This window comes from Sycon ciliatum, chromosome 7, assembly GCF_964019385.1.
Source record: "Sycon ciliatum chromosome 7, ocSycCili1.1, whole genome shotgun sequence".
NCBI classification, from domain to species: domain Eukaryota; kingdom Metazoa; phylum Porifera; class Calcarea; order Leucosolenida; family Sycettidae; genus Sycon; species Sycon ciliatum.
In genome coordinates this window covers 29136059-29155772 of record NC_088649.1, presented here as the reverse complement: position 1 = coordinate 29155772, position 19714 = coordinate 29136059, and the positions used below count along the sequence as shown (strand labels likewise).

The following is a 19714-nucleotide window of genomic DNA, read 5'->3' as shown; positions in this document are numbered from 1 at the left end:
CAGCCGAGTTCAGCTCGTCGGAGGACTGTGGGAAAAAATCCAGCCAAATGATCCAGTAGCATTACAGACTGGGCTACCAATGCACACTCAAGCCGCCAGCATCAGTATGCTCACGCTTACAAACCAGCTGAGGGAGACAGTACGTCTTCTTGTAGAAGATATTGCGGACTTGAAAAGTCTAAAGCGGGATTCACAGAAGCTTTTTTGCGATGCAACACGCGATGCGACAGGCGCGAAACCGGAAAAACCCCAAATCGCAGCCATGTCGCACCCCCCCCCCCCCCCCCGCAACTGCCGCAACTGGGCCATCGCAGGCCATCCACGGCTGACTCGCGCTGTGCATATGGTAAGATGGCGTCTTTTTTACCGACTTTTTTCGCAAAAGGTTGTGATGGTGATCCGCGCGCATTGCGTACGCGTCAGCGAAGCGACCGTACAATTTTTGTACAACAATGCACGTTTTGCATTGATTTTCGAAAAATGTTCAAGAAGAACCACTCGAAGCATACTTCGCTTCGTTCATCGTTTTGGAGTTTTAGCTTTGGAAGACGAGTCCTTTGGAGGTATGGTTGTGACATGCACACTTTATTGTTTCAAACATGTTGAATTGCCTTACCTTGCCCACCTGCCACCCGCTTTTCAAAGAGCGCCCCAGTTCCACCTACCTCGACTTTCAGAATTTGCAGTTAGACAGAACAGTAATATTTAGAATCACAATTAGCTGCCAAAGCTACTCTCAGCCTAGCGTAATATGGTAGATGTGTAGCTTCAACGTGTCTAATGGACTTACCTGGCCCACCTGCCACCCGCTCTTGAAAGAGCGCCCCAGTTCCACCTACCTCGGCGTTCAGAATTTTATAGTTCGCCAGGAAAGTAATATTTTAGAAACAGGATCAGCTGCCAATTCTCTCAGCCTGACGTTATGTTGTGGATTTATAGCTTCAACCTGTGGATTTGACTTACCTGCGCCCCATGGCCCAGCCTGTTTCACTCTCTTTCAAGGAGCACCCTACCTTGCGTTGAATCGTAGCATTTTGAGCTTGTGAATAATTTTGCAGTATTGAACGAGTAATTCATGTCTGTAGTTGGTTTGACTTACCTGCCCCAGCCTGCCTGAAGAAGCGCCCCTCACCTGATATCCAGCCATGTTCTTAACATGGCTTGTGGATTTGACTCAACATTGTGCCAGTTCTACCTGCTGTGTGTACAACATTGTAAGAAGTTGACAAGATTATTAGTACATTTCAATTTCAGAAACATAGAAATACTTTACCTGCGGAGCGCGTGGATCCTGCAGCTCGCTCCATGATCCACCCAGTGGCCGTCACATACTCAGCTTATTGCTAGCTTGTCTTCTTGCGCTTGGCAGCCGGCACGATCAGCTTGTTGTGAGTTGGCAGCGCTGTCGTCAGGTACTGGGCCACTAGAATCCTGAGGCGGTCGACATCCTTGTTCGTATTTTGCAGAGTGTGGCGCAACATGTTGAACTTGTGGTGGATGGACTCGCCACCTTGCTCTCCAAGAGCACCAAGAGCCATGCCAAACCTCTCCATGCAGGGGACAAGATGACACTCGAGAAGGTGCAACTTAGGAGTTACAGGGCGTTTGTGGCGTGCTACTACCTCGGACCGGACATTCGCCATGAAGGAATTGATCTTCTCCTGCAAGCTGGAAGTGATAGTGTCGTCAGCTGCGCTAGTCGAAGAGAAGACGGCTCTGCAACTGGCGTACGCAGCAAAAAGCGACAGGTACCTCTGGGAGCACTCTGCGGCACCTTGGATCAGTTGATGCTGAGACTGTGTCGGAGCAAAGTGGGCACCATCAGGATTGACAACAGAGGCGACTACATTGACCGGAGCAGATACAATTTCACGAGTTACTGACGGTTGTAGTGCTTTGTTGATGTGGTTACCTACAAACGCGCCAGAATGATAGGCCTGCCGATCGATCCTGTGCTTCACCAAAACCGGTTCAAAGGATGAAGCGCAAGGACCATTCTTGACCTTAGCACCCACGAGCTGCTCCTCTAAATGAGCGATGCGGCCGCTGATCTCATTTAATTGCTGCTGTTGTGTTGCCCAGTGCTGCTGTAACTGAGCTGCAAACCCTGCGTGTTGTGCTTCTGCCGCATGATTTGCTTGCACCGCTTGTGCTGCATTCAGCAATGCCCATTGCAGTTGCGTCTGTGCTACATAGAGCTGCTGTTCTTGCTGTGCCTTCTCTGATAGCAGTGCCCATAGCTGCTGCTGTTTTTCGGCTACTTCCTTGAATGTTGCGCTTGCTGATTCTGCGTTAATCGATCTTGCCAGCATGAGGTCAATGGCTTCTGCATCTCTGATCATTGCCTCAAAGAGCAGAGGAAAAATACCAAGATCAAGGTGCAGTATGGGAATGCACACATCACGAATGTCAATCGGGAGGATTTGGGGTCTGATGACATTGTTAAACTGTTTAGCATTTTGAAGTCTGGACCCAGATGCCACAAACTGACCATGGTCTTCGCTCAAAGTGGCAAGGGTTCTGTCAGGGAAGGGAGTGTCATGTGTCTGCTGCATATCTTTCTTGGTGGCCAAACAGAACAGACAGGGTCTGACACCACTTGCTCCTGACAGCCCATACAACTTCATCATGAAATCATAATCCCCAAAGAGGCACACTTTGATGGTCTTACCCTTCCATGTCGATCCGCGAAGGTTGGCAATTTGCTCAGCGTACGGCTGAAGCATCGTTGCCAAATTGGAGGGCGAGTCCTTTCCAGCGAACACCAAGAAGGGAACAGTGTTGCTCAGGGAGTTGGGGTGCAAAACATTCACGAGCTGGAAGCAAAGCTTAAATGAATGACCGCCATGGTCCCCTCCAATCTTCACCCACAGCTCATCTTCTGGCAGTGTCCCGTTCCAAAGCAACGTGCCCGCTGTTTCGTTCAGCTCAACAAAGTGCAGAACGAGCTGCACGAGGTCCTCAAAGCGCACGACTGGGCTCATCACGACCGTGCCAGAGCTATCAAGAAGAGGAACTTCTTCAGCGACGAGAGGGAACGGGAGCTCTTCCGACAACTGCTTCCGCATTTCCCGTTCCGACTCTAGTGGCAGACCACACAACTTTAGGTAGCGGCGAAGCTTCCGCAAGCCATTCCAAGGAAGTTGGAGGTCAGCTTTGATGGCAAGTCCAATCCCCTTGGTCAAGCCTTCTGGGAGCAACCCGGCCTCTCGCAGAAGATCCTCACGTCGTGCCGTACGCAATGATTGCAGCGCGTGAATGCGCTGCGCATCCTTTCCTTTCGCTCCACCACATGCTGCTTCCTGGATGGTAGTGAGAAGGCTTTCCCTTCTCCTCAGAGTCGCAGAGGAGGCATCCGCAGATGACACCCTGGCGACAGGAACGCGGTGCCACATGGAGGTACTGCCTCGGGTACGCTGTTCAAGGCGACCATCATCGGATCGAGCTTCGATAAGCTTTGTGAGAAGCTTCGACCCGACATCACCTTGAAGGACACTGGGCGGAGCGTCCAGGACACTACCAACTGTAGACGCTGGCGACAAATATCGCTTGGGCGGCGGGTTCTGGCCGAAGGCACAGTCCGCTACATGCTGCTTCAATGTTCCGAGGGGAACTCTTGCTGGGCAGCCCTCAAAAGCTAACTCACCAACATTGTCACAAGACACAACAAGCTCAGGTAGTGTGCTGCTAGCAAATACGTGTGGTTGTTTAAAACCTGACAATAGCACCATACGCTTACATGAAAAGCAAACAGTGCTGGCTCCCAGCCAACCCACAATGCACGACACACAGAACAGTTTGCTGCAGCACGGCGATTCCACAGCACGATTCACGACAAGGCCGCAAATAGGGCAGACCAACGAACTCGGTACGAACGTGAATCTGTCTGGCGACAGAGGCAATCCACACACATGGCTTCCAGTACACAATGCGGAGAGCTTTTCCGGGTCCACATCGGTACCATGGGTGGGGGAGGGTTGAGTAGGCCGTGGCGCCGCACACACACCGTGAAGGGATTTGGCTTTCTTTTGTCGGCCACCCTTTCTGGCCGCAGCAATAGCCGTGCAAATGCTGCACTTCGTGTCTGTATGTGCAGACCATTGGTGCAAAGCTGGCAGTTTCTGACCACAACCACCACTAATGCTAGCAACAGCACCACTTCCTACTGTCTTCATGACAGACGTCATGCTATCAAAACACGCCTTGCAAAAATGACTTGGGTGTATATCCTCCTTATCTCCTTCCACTTTCTCACCAAACGCACGAAATATGTCTAGGGAGTAATCCTTGACACTATAGGTTGGGGCACTCCATGACTTGTTGCCCTTACGGTGGGTTGGTAGCTTGCAGCCACCCAAACGACATAGGGAATGCAAATGCCCCACATGAAACGCATAGTCATGATCAGGATCCATCGTAACACTCCACACAACCTATGCACACAAATTTGAAAATTTTGAAAACAAGCACAATGTACCTTCGGGTAAGTCGCCGAGAACATGGATCTGCCCTTCAGAACACGAAGAACTTTTCTGAGCGTGGAAACAAGAGATAGTCCTACCTGGAAAAACCTCCCAAAGCCGTGGCGTTTGCTCCAGTAGGGTATACCAGGCGTCTCCAACTCCACTTCGAATCGTTACCAAAGTCTCACTACGTAGCAGCGTTCAACAAGGAAGTCAGCAAAGAAACAGTTCGATCGGGAAAGAAACAGTTTTTTCGGCTCGGTTCCTGCAAGGCCCTATACTACCGCATGTATAGGGCTAGTTGGTGTGATTCTCGTTGTTCCGTGCAGCTCAGAAGGGCCTCGATATCAGCATAAGTCGACGATCGCGTCGAGCAAGTTTGAGAATTTTTTTGAATTTGATTGCGGGGTTTCCCCGCAATCACGACTACAGAGCCTGTACTCATACCCACGCTGCTGTGCACTAGATCACGCACTGTGAGACAGCCGTGATGCATCGCAGAAGTTGAGCTTGGCTCAACTTTTGCGATGCGATGCGATGCGACAAGCGATTTGGCGTACGATTTTTGACCTTTTCTAAAGCAAAGTTGTACAAAGGTTCAATAGTTGCCTATAAATTTGTACAAGTTGTATCAAACCGCGCGAATATCATGGTGACGTAGCCAAATCAGCAAGATGTTGTCGCATCACTGACTTCTTCTGTGAATGGTATTTCGCGAATTCGCGTCGCACGCGTCCGTCGCAGATCGCGTCGCATCGCGTGTCGCATCGCAAAAAAAGCTTCTGTGAATCCCGCTTAACAGACTCCAAAGAACAGAAAAAGGAAGCCGCTGATGTATATGGCATACTTCTGTGTATGGTGCAACTCCCGCACCCCGTATGCACGCGCCAAGAGCTCCTACTTCCATGTGCGCTCGTACACACTTTCCTTTTGTGTTCGTACACACTTCCCGTATGTGGTCGCATGCTGCATTGGAATGTTGTTCTTCATTTTGTTCTCCTCCTTGCTAGGTGTGAATAAACTAGTTTGTAGTGTCTAACCTGGCCTGGTAGCAGTGTAGCACTCCGTTGGATTTTGGTGTGGATTGCCCTGCTGTTAGGAGCAGGGCAATCTTAGGAGGAGCATAATATATATGGCATACTTCCGTATATGGTGCTACTCCCGCACCCCATATGCACGGGCCTAGAGCTCCTGCTCCCCTATGCGCTCGTACACACTTTCCTTTTGTGTTTGTACACACTTCCCTTTCTTGTTCACACACTGCATTGGATTTTTGTTCTTCGTTTGTTGTCCTCCTTGCTAGTTGTGAATAAACTCCGTCTGACACCACAGCCGCCATTGCGGACTTTCGAGAGGAGATTCAGGCTCTCAAGGAAAAGAAAGTGCAATTCCGCCGGGAAAGGAAGAAGCATGGGAGCCAGCTACAGTGCTAGGGGGAATTCCCACGCATCCCGTATAGCCATTGAGGAACCAAGAGAGTCCCCAGCCCTCAGTCCGCCTTCTAGGCTGCGTTCGTTTTTAGCTTCCTGGTAGAGTAGAGTCACTCTACTGATAAAGATAGACGGTAGAGGTTTAGGGGTTTTACATCGGGCCCTAGACGACGGCTACAAAGGCCAAACGGGCAACAAATAATCTGACGCCAAAGAGAATGTTTTATGATCTTGCGCATGCTTATAATGTGATTAGTGATGTCAGTTCGCTACAGTACTCCCCCGCAATTGGTGAGGTCGGGAAGCGCGAAGCACGGTAAACAAGAAAAAGAGAGAAAAGAAAGGAAGCGCAGCATGTACAAGGCGCAAAGGCAAAAATAGAATACAATATGTACAAGAGAGGGCAGCGGTATGAAATGTGTTGAGAACGTGGCAACAAAGACCGAAACAAAAGTCAGAAAGCAGAAAGTGGAAAAGAGAGAGAGAAGCATGACAGAGGCGGGTGTCAGAGTTGGAAAGAAAGAAATGAGGAAATGTACGCGTGACAGAGGAGTGATATCATGTCAGAGGTGGCTGCATGTGCTGCATACCTCCTCCCGTACCTTTTCTAGCTGGCCTGCATGCACTTGCGTACTCACCTTTTGTCTCCTTTTGCTCCGTTGACCTGGGTAGCTACTTGCGCGCCCACATTTGCCATAGCTACCCAGGCCCTTTATCTTGTCGTTCAGAATTGATCTCTTTTCTCACTCTTCAATGTAGTCGTTTCGTTCGTCTTGGTCTCTTGTCTTGTCGTCTATAATAAACGTCGTTCCCACTAACCTGTTCCCGTTGTAATGTCTGGATAATAATATGTCGTCAGTCGTCCTGTTTCAAACTCAACATTGGCGCCCGATTATTGATCGACCCACGACCCTGAGATCATCCCATGCCCAGCCGTCCTCAACCGCCATTCGTCTCGTCTATGTCAACCTCGTCTCGTCCATGTCAGTCTCGTCTCTCCTACGCCAACCTCGTCTCGTCTCTATCAACCTCGTCTCTCCTACGCCAACCTCGTCTCGTCTATGTCAACCTCGTCTCGTTCAAGCCATGCAGGTCAGCTACCTTTCTCTCTTCTTTTTTTTGGATGCTTGTTCGTCAAATTTATTTTCCTGAATTTTTGTTGTGTGTGCGCGCACGTGTGTTCGTAAAACATTACCAAGTTAGGTGTCCGATCATGGTGAGCCACGCTCTAATTTTTGGATGTTTAGCAAAAGTGTAACTTGGCTGTATTAGCCGTGCAATATACTAGTAATTCACGTTCCTCGTCAAACTCCAATAGTTATTACACACTATAAGTAGTACAGGAATGATCTGTAGTGCATTTTTAGTACACACTTTCGTGAGATCCGTCCGCGCATGCAATATGTGTGTGTGTGTTTTTTCTCCTCCAGTCATTTTTTAAAATCTTTTTCTCTCTTTTTTTCTCTCCGCGAGGACGCGGTGCCTCATGATGATGTTCTTCTACATGGGGAGGCAGAGCCGGCTTATCCTGTGATATTTCAGAGGCTAACCCCCGAGTTGATCAAAAAGCTCAGCCGACAAATGAGAGGCTCGTCTGGCCCCTCGGGCCTCGATTCGGACGCCTGGTGCAGGATGACAACCTGCTTCGGGAAGCCTCAGATAGTCTTTGCTGTGCTCTGGCTGGCTGCGGCTGCGAAGTGCCTGTGCATGGAGACTCTCGAGGCTGATGCTGTGATTGGCTTCACCTCGGCAGGCCTCATACCCCTAGACAAGAAACCCGGTGTTCGCCCAATTGCCGTTGGGGATGTTTCCCGACGTTTAATCTGCCTGCACGATCATGACTGTTGTGGAGAGCGACGTAAGAAGAGTGACGGCCCCATTGCAGACGTGTGTGACGTAAGAAGAGTGACGGCCCCATTGCAGACGTGTGGGTGTGCCATCTGCATGCGAGGCCGCGGTTCACACCATGTTAGCCTTATTTGCACGGCCAATGGTGGAAGGCGTTCTGATGGTGGATGCGTCAAATGCGTTTAACAGTCTAAACAGACAAGCCACTCTACACAACTTGCCTCGTATGTGTTCAGCGTTGGCAAGAGTACTCGTGAACACCTATTCCAGCCCGATTCGCCTTTTTGTGAGCGGTGGGGGCGAAGTGTTGTCGGCCGAGGGAACCTGCCAGGAAGATCCGCTTGCTATGGCTATATACGCAGTCGCCATCAGCCCCCTAGTCAAGCATCTGGCCCAGGTATGCCCTACTGTCACGCAGTCGTGGTATGCAGACGATGACTCGGCAGCTGACTGCCTCCAGCCCCTGCGTACATATTGGGATGAGCTGAAGGCGGTAGGACCTGGATATGGGTACCAGCCAAACCCATACAAGACCGTGCTGGTTGTTAACCCTTTGGAGTCCGTAACTTTTTGCTTCCGCAGAATTTGTGGCAGTCACGAAAATGCGCACTCCATTTCCAACTTAACTTTGGTTCTACTTCACCGATTTTGAAGATCTTGGGCTCGTTGGAAAGCTCTTGATGAGAGAAATACAATGAGCCCAAACTCGCCAAGAGCACTGTTCACTGTCCGCCACAACGCGCCCCAAACGCGAGTCCAGCTTCAGATCTGAGACGAAATCGGTCTCCTGTAGCCATTTCACTGAATCTACCTCGGAACTGTTCAAATTTTTTTCGAGTAGTAGCTTACCTTGCCGTGACTTCGCGCCGCGCCGGTCCTGGCACGTGCCGCCTGTCATGAAGCTGGGGAAAATCCATTTTTTCACGCACTGGTGACTCGCAGCACGCAGCGCAGAAAATTCGAAATGTTTGATCGCTCGCCGCTCACTCAAACTTCATCACAGAGACTTCGGACCAGTTCGAGGCGATAGCTGAGAGTTTTCTCTACCATCTAGACCCTTCGATTGTCGGATTTGGTCAAGATTTGGCCGAGAACCGAAAGTTTGACTGCGCCCACATGCATACAAAATGCTCATGGTTCGAAATCGAACCATGGACTCCAAAGGGTTAAGGATGATGTACTTGACAGAGCAAGAGACATCTTCGGAGGAACGGGCATTAAAATCACATGTTCGAGGCGATAGCTGAGAGTTTTCTCTACCATCTAGACCCTTCGATTGTCGGATTTGGTCAAGATTTGGCCGAGAACCGAAAGTTTGACTGCGCCCACATGCATACAAAATGCTCATGGTTCGAAATCGAACCATGGACTCCAAAGGGTTAAGGATGATGTACTTGACAGAGCAAGAGACATCTTCGGAGGAACGGGCATTAAAATCACATGTTCTGGAAGCCGGTACCTGGGCGGCGGAGTAGGCATTCTGCCTTGGATATCTGTCGGAGTTGGCAGGGAAATGGGCTGATGAACCGCGGATCCTGGCGGAGATGGCCAAGACTCAGCCTCACGCGGCATACACCGTGTTCACTAGTGATTTATCGAGCAGGTGGAAGTACCATCTCCGCGCGATGGCATGCCCCAGGGACATCATTGCCAGCGTGGATGACTTGCTTAATAATGTCTTGCTGCCGACTCTCCTTGAGCACGATGTCTCGGGTACAGGGTCCTTCCGCGAGCTCTTGGCCATGCCAGTTCGTTTTGGTGGGCTGGCCATTCCCGTTCTTAGCTCCCTGGCGCCACACGAGCACGATGTTTCCATCAGGACCACAGCACCGCTGGTCCGGCTTGTGCTGCCGGATTACGCTGCTCCGACAACTCGAGTACCTGCGCTAGCTGGCGCCAGCACCCCGGACGAATCTCGCTTAGTGACGGCCCCGAGGCGGCAAGCCGGTGATTTCCCCCCTGCTGCAGTGGATTCAAGCGCGCAGCCCTCCGGTGTTGTTGCCGCATTGACAGCAGTCCCGGATTCAGCGATTGTCCCCGTTGAGGCTGATCCGGTCATGGACGCCATTGGCGCAGTGCGCGACCTGCCCGCCAGCTCAGGTCTGTGTAGCTGAGGGAACATGATGATCAGTCCCGGAACCTTCATGGCACCCTGTCACCACAACAGCAATTGCTTCTCGAGACGGCTGGTGAAAAAGGAGTCTCCAGCTGGCTCACGACAACTCCTTCCCTCATGCAAAGAGTAACAATTCTGAACAAAGCCGATTTCCGTGATGCACTGCGCCTGCGATACGGCCTTTCCTTAGATGGTCTCCCCAGTACCTGTGCGTGTGTGGGGGGCTGCCCTCACCACAGATCATGCTTTAGCTTGCCCATGCGGGGGATACCCCATTGCTCGCCATAATGAGATTAGAGATCTCCTGGCAGAGGTAATGCGGGTGGTGGTGAAGGATGTGGAGATCGAGCCGACTCTGCTCCGTATCAAGGAGAGGATCTGCCAGGCCGGTCAGCCAACCGGTCGGCAGGAGCCCGCCTGGATATTCGGGCTCAGGGCTTTTGGTCGAGGCATCAGGATGCTTTCTTTGATGTACGGGTCACTAACCCGAAAGCTTCCCTGCTGTCTCGTTCGGTAGTCCTGAGTCAGCTCCAAGCGCATAAAAAGGCAAAAAAAGAACGTACTGTGACAGAGTGAACAGCGTGGATCGTGGAGCTTTCACTCCTCTCGTTTTCAATACCTCCGGCATGTGCGGTAAAGAGACGACATTGTGTTTGAAGGCACTGGCATCGCAACTGGCGGAGAAGCATAGCGAGCTTGCCTACTCGGTAGTGATGGGTGAGCTTCGGAGCCTCCTGTCATTTACCCTGCTCCGTTGGACCATAACATGCTTCCGCGGGTCCAGGGGGTCGTAGGGCCGTAGGCGAGACCACAGCTTCTTGCACCGCTGCCTGTCCAGGTCAGTGGCCTAGATGGTAATAACCGTGTTTTAATTGTCTGATTGTTTCTTTGTATGCGTTGCTTGCTTACTTGTAGTTTGTCTCCTGCGACCATGTTTCAACATTGTTAGTGCTTACGCATGGTGATTTTGTTGCTGCGTGACCGCCAACTGCCATCTTCTCAGATTTGTGTTGGGTTTCAAGAGGCTTGACTTTATGTCTAAGTATACTGTTTCACAGCTGCCAAACGGTGGAGCTGATGAAAGGAGTAAATCCAGCAGCGTAGCTGAATGGGAGGTCACTCGGGTGGGAGATGTTACATAGTTGGAAAGGTTAAAGCGGGTGATAATAGAGCGCAGAGGTACTGCAGATGGCTGACCCTGCGCAAACTCCACATTGCAGTCGCCGACAATCGTGGTAGACTTTTGCCGGCCTTCCACAGCTCGCTCGATGTTGTGTGCTAGTGATGCCCAGAAGGCAGCTGGGCTGTTAGGTGGCCGGTAGCTGCAACCAATAACATGGGAGTCGTGGCCGGGAAATACAACCTCAAGCCATAGTAGTTCCAGCTCAGTGTCCAGATCGAAGCGGCAACAAACAGCCAGGGACTCGTGGCAGTATACAGCTACTCCACCACCAGGTCGATGTGGTCTGTCCTTGCAAAACAATTTGAAATGTGGTATAGCTACTTCACCATCACTGATGTCCGGCTTCAACCAAGTTCCAAGAAGATGTATAGCTCTGGAGGACACAAACTCCTGGACCTCAGAAACCTTCCTCCGCAGGCTGCACACATTGAGGATAGCAGTGGTCAGAACGGTCATTATGGTTGTGACTGAAATGCAGTTTGTTGACCAGCAGCATGTTCTGGCGGAGAGTCCAGATATTTGTCTGCAATAAACACGCGCTGGTCAACATTTCCGCTGGAGAAGTGTTTTGGAGCTGGCGTGATTAACAACAATTCGAGCTGAGATGCTATCCTCCTTGCGAAAGATCTTGCATGGATAGTGACTGGAATATTCGTAGCTGAAGCTCGCTGCGCTATAAAATGGCTAAGGTGGTCACTTTCCGTGTCATGCCGGAGATTGCCCACGAAAAGGAATGCTTTTTTTCTAGGTTTTGTGTTCGAGATGAGCTGCCATGCCAGATTGTCAGGCTCATCCTCGAAACAAGGCAACAGCTTGCGTTGTTGGACGTCCGCGTTTTGAATCTTCGTCCTCGGATTTGAAGTTCCACATGTCGATTCAAGACCTGCACGAGATCCACGGAATGCACTATGGGATGCGCTGTCGTCCTCCGATCCCGAGTCTGTTGCTGTTGAGCTGGGTTGCTCACTTGCACCAACGGCCATATCGGGTGTGTTTGCTTGCTCGAGTTCCTGAAGATGTGAACTCAAATCCGTACGGGTACTCGCTTTGCTGGCTGCTGTCTGCACGGTCTGTACAGCACGGCTGTTTTTTTTTATGGGATTTCCGCACACTTAACAATATGGCCGCCGAAAATCTCGATTGGGCTTCAATGGCTAGAATATTTGAATTTTCAAATCGTCAGAACACTAGTAGGCCATGGCTTCCCCTGGGTTTTGGAGAATAGTTAGCCCGGATAACCCGGGGAACACGCGGATCATAACCGTCTTGTTTCAAGCTTTCCGCTCGTACCTCACATGTCTGCATTTCCTTCAAGAAACATTTGTTCTGCATCATGCAACTTTGGCTTCGTTCTGGAGTACTCCTTATGTTGTCGCTGACAAACTTGGCTCCGAGAAGCCCTCCCCAATTTTTCCCCAGGCTAGATCGTTTTTTCCCCAGGAAGAGGACCATCCTCTGGTTGTCTTCCTCGAGTGTCATTACTAAGTCTGACTAAGATTGGACAGGGGCGCAGTCGTCAGAAGCGGTATCTGTGCCTTTTTACATGTTTGCAGTCACGGGCTCGCATCTCGTCGTAGCTATTTTTTAGTTCAGACCTTGACAGATCAGGACAATGGCACCCAGGAGCAAGACGAATGGAAAATGAATAGCAATAGCAGCTAGCGTATCGAAGCTTCGCCATGATGTCAAAACTCCATGGCTACCTGCAGTGGCCATGATCTTCCTTAGCAGATGGATGGTCATTCATAGCTGCCTACATACAACTGTATCTGATACTAGGCTGCTCTTTGTTCTGCACGGGTTTCGGAACAGGATAGATGAAGAACCACACTTCCGCTTACATTGGTTGCGACGACCCCGTAAGCGGCATCCGATACCGGTCATAAAGGGTGGGGAAGGGTACCTCAGATCAACCTACGAGTTGCCACTAGGCATTGGCGGATAATCCTCGAAAAGGTGGCAGATTCTCCTCGAAAAGCAGTGAAATTGGTAGAACCATACAAACCTTATGGTGGGCAATTTCTCGAATTCTGATCCATTTCTTTATTCACATACAAACATGCATGAAACTTACCAGAAAAAGTACCGAATTCTGCCAATTTTTCTGCCTGCATTATCCGCAAATACCTAGATGTCACATCCCGAAATCCCATTTGCCACATCTCAAAAGAACAGAACTAGGAAAAAAACGCCTTTTTACGGTACATGCACAACATGACTTACAGCTCTTCTAATTTGGTTGTCGCCTTGAACAGCCCGGCAGGTAGGTGATCAATTCGATTATTGGACAAATCCCTGAGATAACAAAAGTAGAATTTTGCTAGGGTGTATAATCCTGGAAGAATTTCTTATTACTCTATTGTGCATACTAGTTTGTAGGTGGAGTGTGTGGATTGCTGTGAGGGCTGCGTCCCACCCGCCTGTGTAGATTCACACAAAGTGTGAGTTACGAAGTCTGAAGAAAATGTTGAACAGTTTCTGCTGGGTTGACGGCTACACCATAGCTCAGTGGTTACAGCATCGCTGCCGCGGGCTACAAGCGAGGGTCCCTGGTTCGAGTGCTGATGGTGTCAGTCTATTTTTTCTTCAGACTGTTCCCGTTTGTGTCTTACCCGCGAATTAGTGAACTCTATATAAGCAACTCGGATGGTGAGCCAATTAACTTGTCAGTTTTGTGCCATTTTGTCGTACTTGCTGACTGTGTAAGATCTGGTTACGTTGGTGGACAGTTAGTCATAACTCGTAACCTTTTGTCCTTCTTCTTTTCTATAATATAAGCAGTAAAACAATGAATTATAATTATGTAGAAAGGAAAATAAAATATGGTTATGAGTTAATCAAGAGTAACTTTCCATCACTGTCACATGATACTATAATACAGTCAGAAAGTGCAATAACTAGGCACAAAACTGACAGAGTAGTTTTGTGCCTAGTTATTGCACTTTCTGACTGTGTAATTATAGTGTCCAGTTACAGTGATAGGGAGTTACTCTTAGCTCGTATCCATATTTCCTTTTCCTTTCTACATTTATTTAAGGCTCAACATCCGAGTTACAATAAAATTATAATTATGTTTAGTTCTACTCGGATGATGAGCCAATTTAATTATGGTAAAAGAGGAAAAGGACAACATTTTACGAGTTATGACTAGGGACCATTAGCAAGCCGTGAAACGGCAACGCGAAGGGGGAGCTGGGTTAGAGACTAGTCGTGACCACACGAAACATTTTCGTGTCTGACGAGTTCGGATGAGTCTACTCGTCATGACCGCTACGAGTGGGTTTTGAGCGATCTTTCTCAAATTTCGAAAATGTCTCACCCATTCTTGTCGGAATAAATATGAACCTGATACGGAGAATAGCACCGTAAATCGCGCCTCTTTTTCTCTTTCGCGATTTTTCTCAAACTTCATAACGCAGAAAAGGATCGAGGATAACCACAGTGCCAACAATTAAACTTGTTCACACTTGCTCGCTCCTTTTTGTCTACTGCTCCAAAACGTACACTTTTTAATATTCTCAACTGACTGGCTCCATTGTAAAGTCATTCGGAGAATGTTTTGGCATGGACCTCGTGAACATAACTTTTTACTGCAACCAACCACCGGCGCCATGATGTGGCTGTCATGGGGTTTCTTTCAGTCGCATTTGGGTAAAAGTCAATTAGGCTGAGAATTGTTCTCAAGGAAAAGTTCGCAAAACCCGTTGCCAGTATAAAACATCAGAAAACTGTTAGAAACTGGAAAGCAGCCGACTTGTGTGGGCGGTTTATGAACGCGAACTAAAAACATTTGCTCACCATCACTATTATCAGATCAAATTGCTAAGCTAGAGGATATTCTGTGTTCTAACTGTTACCCACTCAAAGTACTCAAGCGAGTCATTACAAGCGTTCTCGAAACTAGCCCAGATAAAGATTCTGTACAACTTGAATCTGCAAAGCGTATTATCACACAATTGCCCTGGAAAGGGCAAAATTGCATTGCCTACCGCAAAAAATTTAAGCTGCAATTTTGAACTCCTATCCTACAGCCATTGTAATTTATACAACCAGGCCCGCATTCAGAGCTCACTGACTTTGTTAGTTTGAGCACTCTGGCAAGGTACGTTCGGGCCTGATTGGAAATTTTTATTTCCATTGCTATCAGGTTCGGCCTCATTTCCTCTGTGCTGCGCTGATGAGTTCACAAAGAACGAAACAGCATGCTGTCCGCAGATTGAATATATGTATATGAAGATTGAGTATATATATATACACACAACAACAAGGTTGTCAATTTCATAATACTAAAAGCTTTTCACCCATTTTCATCAGTAGTTACATGGGAATGAGCAAGAACGAAAACGAAGCCAGAATTTATACGGGGGGTAGAGAATCAGCAAGAATATTCTTACGCGCCTCAAGTTCACACTACACTACCATAAGAATGTATGGAGCAGTGGAAAAATGCGGGAAACAACACATGAGGGGAATGCAGTACCAGAACAAACACGTGATAAAGTTGTCAGTCCGGTTGCAGCTTGAACAGCCGTAGCACCTTGATGTGCTTCTTTTGTCGACACAGCTCTGGCCTCAAACTGTGAATGTACAGCGCCTCCAGTGTGAATCTGTGCGCGCTGTTCCGGGCTGGTGTGATGACACTGAAGCTGCTGTTGCGTTCCTGCGGGATGCATTCAGGTTGCGCCTGCAAATGCTTTGTGATGGCGCTATCACTTGTTGCCACACGTTTGTCAGGCGGCTTCTTGTACAGCGTGTCTGGGATATGCTGCTTGATCCTTTCCGAGAATCGCTGACATGTCTCACCAACGTACGTCCGCTCACAGCGACACGCATACTTATAAATAAGATTACTATTTTCAAGAGTTGGTGAAACATCCTTCGCGATAGATCTGAATGCGGGTCTGGTTGTATAAATTACAATGGGGGATACTGTAGGATAACAGTTCAAATTTGCAGCTTTAATCTTTTTGCGGAAGGCAATGCAATTTTGCCCTTTCCACGGCAAAGGCAAAATTGCATTGCCTTCCGCAAAAGATTAAAGCTGCAATTTTGAACTGCTATCCTACAGTATCCCCCATTGTAATTTATACAACCAGACCCGCATTCAGGTCTATCGCGAAGGATGTTTCACCAACTCTTGAAAATAGTAATTTTATTTATAAGTATGCGTGTCGCTGTGAGCGGACGTACGTTGGTGAGACATGTCAGCGATTCTGGGAAAGGATCAAGCAGCATATCCCAGACAAGCTGTACAAGAAGCCGCCTGACAAACGTGTGGCAACAAGTGATAGCGCCATCACAAAGCATTTGCAGGCGCAACCTGAATGCATCCCGCAGGAACGCAACAGCAGCTTCAGTGTCATCACACCAGCCCGGAACAGCGCGCACAGATTCACACTGGAGGCGCTGTACATTCGCAGTTTGAGGCCAGAGCTGTGTCGACAAAAGAAGCACATCAAGGTGCTACGGTTGTTCAAGCTGCAACCGGACTGACAACTTTATCACGTGTTTGTTATGGTACTGCATTCCCCTCATGTGTTGTTTCCCGCATTTTTCCACTGCTGCATACATTCTTATGGTAGTGTACTGTGAACTTGAGGCGCGTAAGAATATTCTTGCTGATTCTCTACCCCAAGTATAAATTCGGGCTAAGTTTTCGTTCTTGCTCATTCCCATGTAACTACTGATGAAAATGGGTGAAAAGCTTTTAGTATTATGAAATTGACAACCTTGTTGTTGTGTGTATATAAATTTTGTTCGCCTACGTCTCTATTTAAATCTATATATATATATATATATATATACTCAATCTGCGGACAGAACTGTTTCGTCCTTTGTGGACTCGTCAGCGCAGCACAGAGGAAATGAGGCCGAACCTGATAGCAATGGAAATAAAAATTTCCAATCAGGCCCGAACGTACCTTGCCAGAGTGCTCAAACTGACAAGTCAGTGAGCTCTGCATAAAGCAAACAGCAAAGGCACTACCCCACGCAAGAGTGCTCAACTGCTACAAGAGCAGGAGCGAAATACTCAATCTGCGGACAGAACTGTTTCGTCCTTTGTGGACTCGTCAGCGCAGCACAGAGGAAATGAGGCCGAACCTGATAGCAATGGAAATAAAAATTTCCAATCAGGCCCGAACGTACCTTGCCAGAGTGCTCAAACTGACAAGTCAGTGAGCTCTGCATAAAGCAAACAGCAAAGGCACTACCCCACGCAAGAGTGCTCAACTGCTACAAGAGCAGGAGCGAAATACTCAATCTGCGGACAGAACTGTTTCGTCCTTTGTGGACTCGTCAGCGCAGCACAGAGGAAATGAGGCCGAACCTGATAGCAATGGAAATAAAAATTTCCAATCAGGCCCGAACGTACCTTGCCAGAGTGCTCAAACTGACAAGTCAGTGAGCTCTGCATAAAGCAAACAGCAAAGGCACTACCCCACGCAAGAGTGCTCAACTGCTACAAGAGCAGGAGCGAAATACTCAATCTGCGGACAGAACTGTTTCGTCCTTTGTGGACTCGTCAGCGCAGCACAGAGGAAATGAGGCCGAACCTGATAGCAATGGAAATAAAAATTTCCAATCAGGCCCGAACGTACCTTGCCAGAGTGCTCAAACTGACAAGTCAGTGAGCTCTGCATAAAGCAAACAGCAAAGGCACTACCCCACGCAAGAGTGCTCAACTGCTACAAGAGCAGGAGCGAAATACTCAATCTGCGGACAGAACTGTTTCGTCCTTTGTGGACGTATATATATATATATACAATGGAAGCGGTCCTCACCAAGAAAACACAATCCGTTGCTACTCCGAGTTTCTTGAGTTTTTCAATCGTCAGGCAACTCCAGTGCACCCAAGCGCAGTTGAGCCCTCTTTGCGGTGGACGGGACCACTTCCCCCTATATATATATATTGGAAATTTTTATTTCCATTGCTATCAGGTTCGGCCTCATTTCCTCTGTGCTGCGCTGATGAGTTCAAAAAGAACGAAACAGCATGCTGTCCGAAGATTGAGTATATATATATATATATATATATAGAACAATAGAAGTATTTCTTGCGTCGGCAAAAAGTGCTCAATGTCCTAAGACAGAGCGGGGTTATACACTCAGACACAAAGGATCTCCAAGTTTCTCAGTGTTGCTACTCTGAGTTTCGTGCAAAAGCACTCTTCAGGCAACTTACTCTTCTCTCACATCAGTATCCCTTTACATACCAGAAAAGACGAAAAGAAGCACCCTAGGTGGGAATCACAGGTGGAGAAAAGAAGCACGCTAGCCAGTCTAGGTGGGAATCACAGGTGAAGATAAATGTGGCAAGTGTGGTAGTGTGAGCAATCGCGCAGGCCGGGTGGTGTGCATAAAGTGAAGTGTGGCAGTAGGATGCATGCACATTAGATAGCAGGAGTTCTGTATATGTGTAACAGATAGCAAGCGCAGTCTACAGTTCAGGTCACCTCCGATAGGAGGTACTTGGTGCTGTGGCGACATTTTGTGACCAGGCTGCATCTGGTGTTGAGGAGCGATGCCTTGTCACTCTTCATTATGGCGATCTTCTCCGATAGGCATAGGTTGCACCGCTTCGAGGTTCTTTTGTAGGCGCTGGATCTCTGCCTGATTCTCCACGAGATGTTGAGGCCTTCACCTGCCTCCTTCAATGCCCATGCATGCTTTGACAATTCTGTGCTGTTTCTGTGTGGGGCATTGCGGAACGATGACGTGTGGTTGTTGAACCGGAGTTTGAACGGGGTTTCGGAGATGCCGATATACTTCTTCCGGCTGAGATTGGAGTCCACTGTAGCTTCGTATACTATCACGCTGGCGTTGCAGTCCCCGTTGAGTGGGCAGTTTGCTTTGATACGGCAGTTACATCTCTTTTCTTCCGGCTGTCTGAGGATTTTCGCGTTGTGGCCCTTGATTATTGAGGCAAGTTAGGCGAACAGCTGTAGCTGACTTTGAGCGTGTTTTTGTTAAATATTTTTCTGAGGGCAGATCCTTCTGGGAAATGGCGCTTGACAAGTCTCAGGAATGTCGCGCCAACATCAGTCTTCACGGATTGGCTGTACGGTGGGTTAAACCAAATGATGGTCCTCTTCCGATTCTTTTTCCTCCTGGCTTGTCCTTCCGTGTTCGCCGGTTCCTCGTTATAGACGAGTGCGTAGTTGAAGCCACTTTTTGAGAGAGCTGCAGCGTACGTGGGGGCAGCCTCTTCAAAGACTTCTTGATTGGCAGAGACGCTCGTTAGGCGCTTGTTGATGGACTGCGGCAGGTTTTTGATTACTATTGGAGGATGGTTAGACTCACGGTTGAGGTAGAGGGGCGTGTCCCCGGGCTTGCGGTATGGCTTGTAGGTGCCTGTTTCGAGGTATAGAGTGACGTCTAGGAAGTCGGTTACTTTTCTGTTGACGTCGATTGTTATTTTCAGGCCGAGTGATTGGAACATGCCGATGATGTTCTTCCGTATCTTGTCTGCTCTCCAACCCGGCACTCTCCTTAGGGTAGCTAGGCCATCATCACGGTACAATCCGATTGATGGCTTGTCGATGTAGCTTGCCAGCTTGTTCAGGAGTAATGCGCCTACCAGCTGGCAGACCTCAGCTCCGTCGTAAGACCCCATGGTTACGTCAAATCCGTTAGCGTTGTCCTTTTTTACCCATGTTTTTGATGCGTCAAATAG

At 48.7% G+C, this 19714-nt stretch overlaps 1 protein-coding gene across 3 annotated transcripts in view; it reads right to left on the bottom strand.

The window, feature by feature from the left end:
• The window catches only part of LOC135820651 (slit homolog 1 protein-like), a 120243-nt gene that overhangs the window by 55524 nt on the left and 45005 nt on the right, over positions 1–19714 (bottom strand). For all 3 annotated transcript variants that reach the window (XM_065333677.1, XM_065333679.1, XM_065333678.1), the window contains one exon: positions 13264–13335. In XM_065333677.1, the coding sequence (XP_065189749.1) occupies positions 13264–13335 (72 nt within the window). The remainder of the gene's footprint in view (positions 1–13263; positions 13336–19714) is intronic.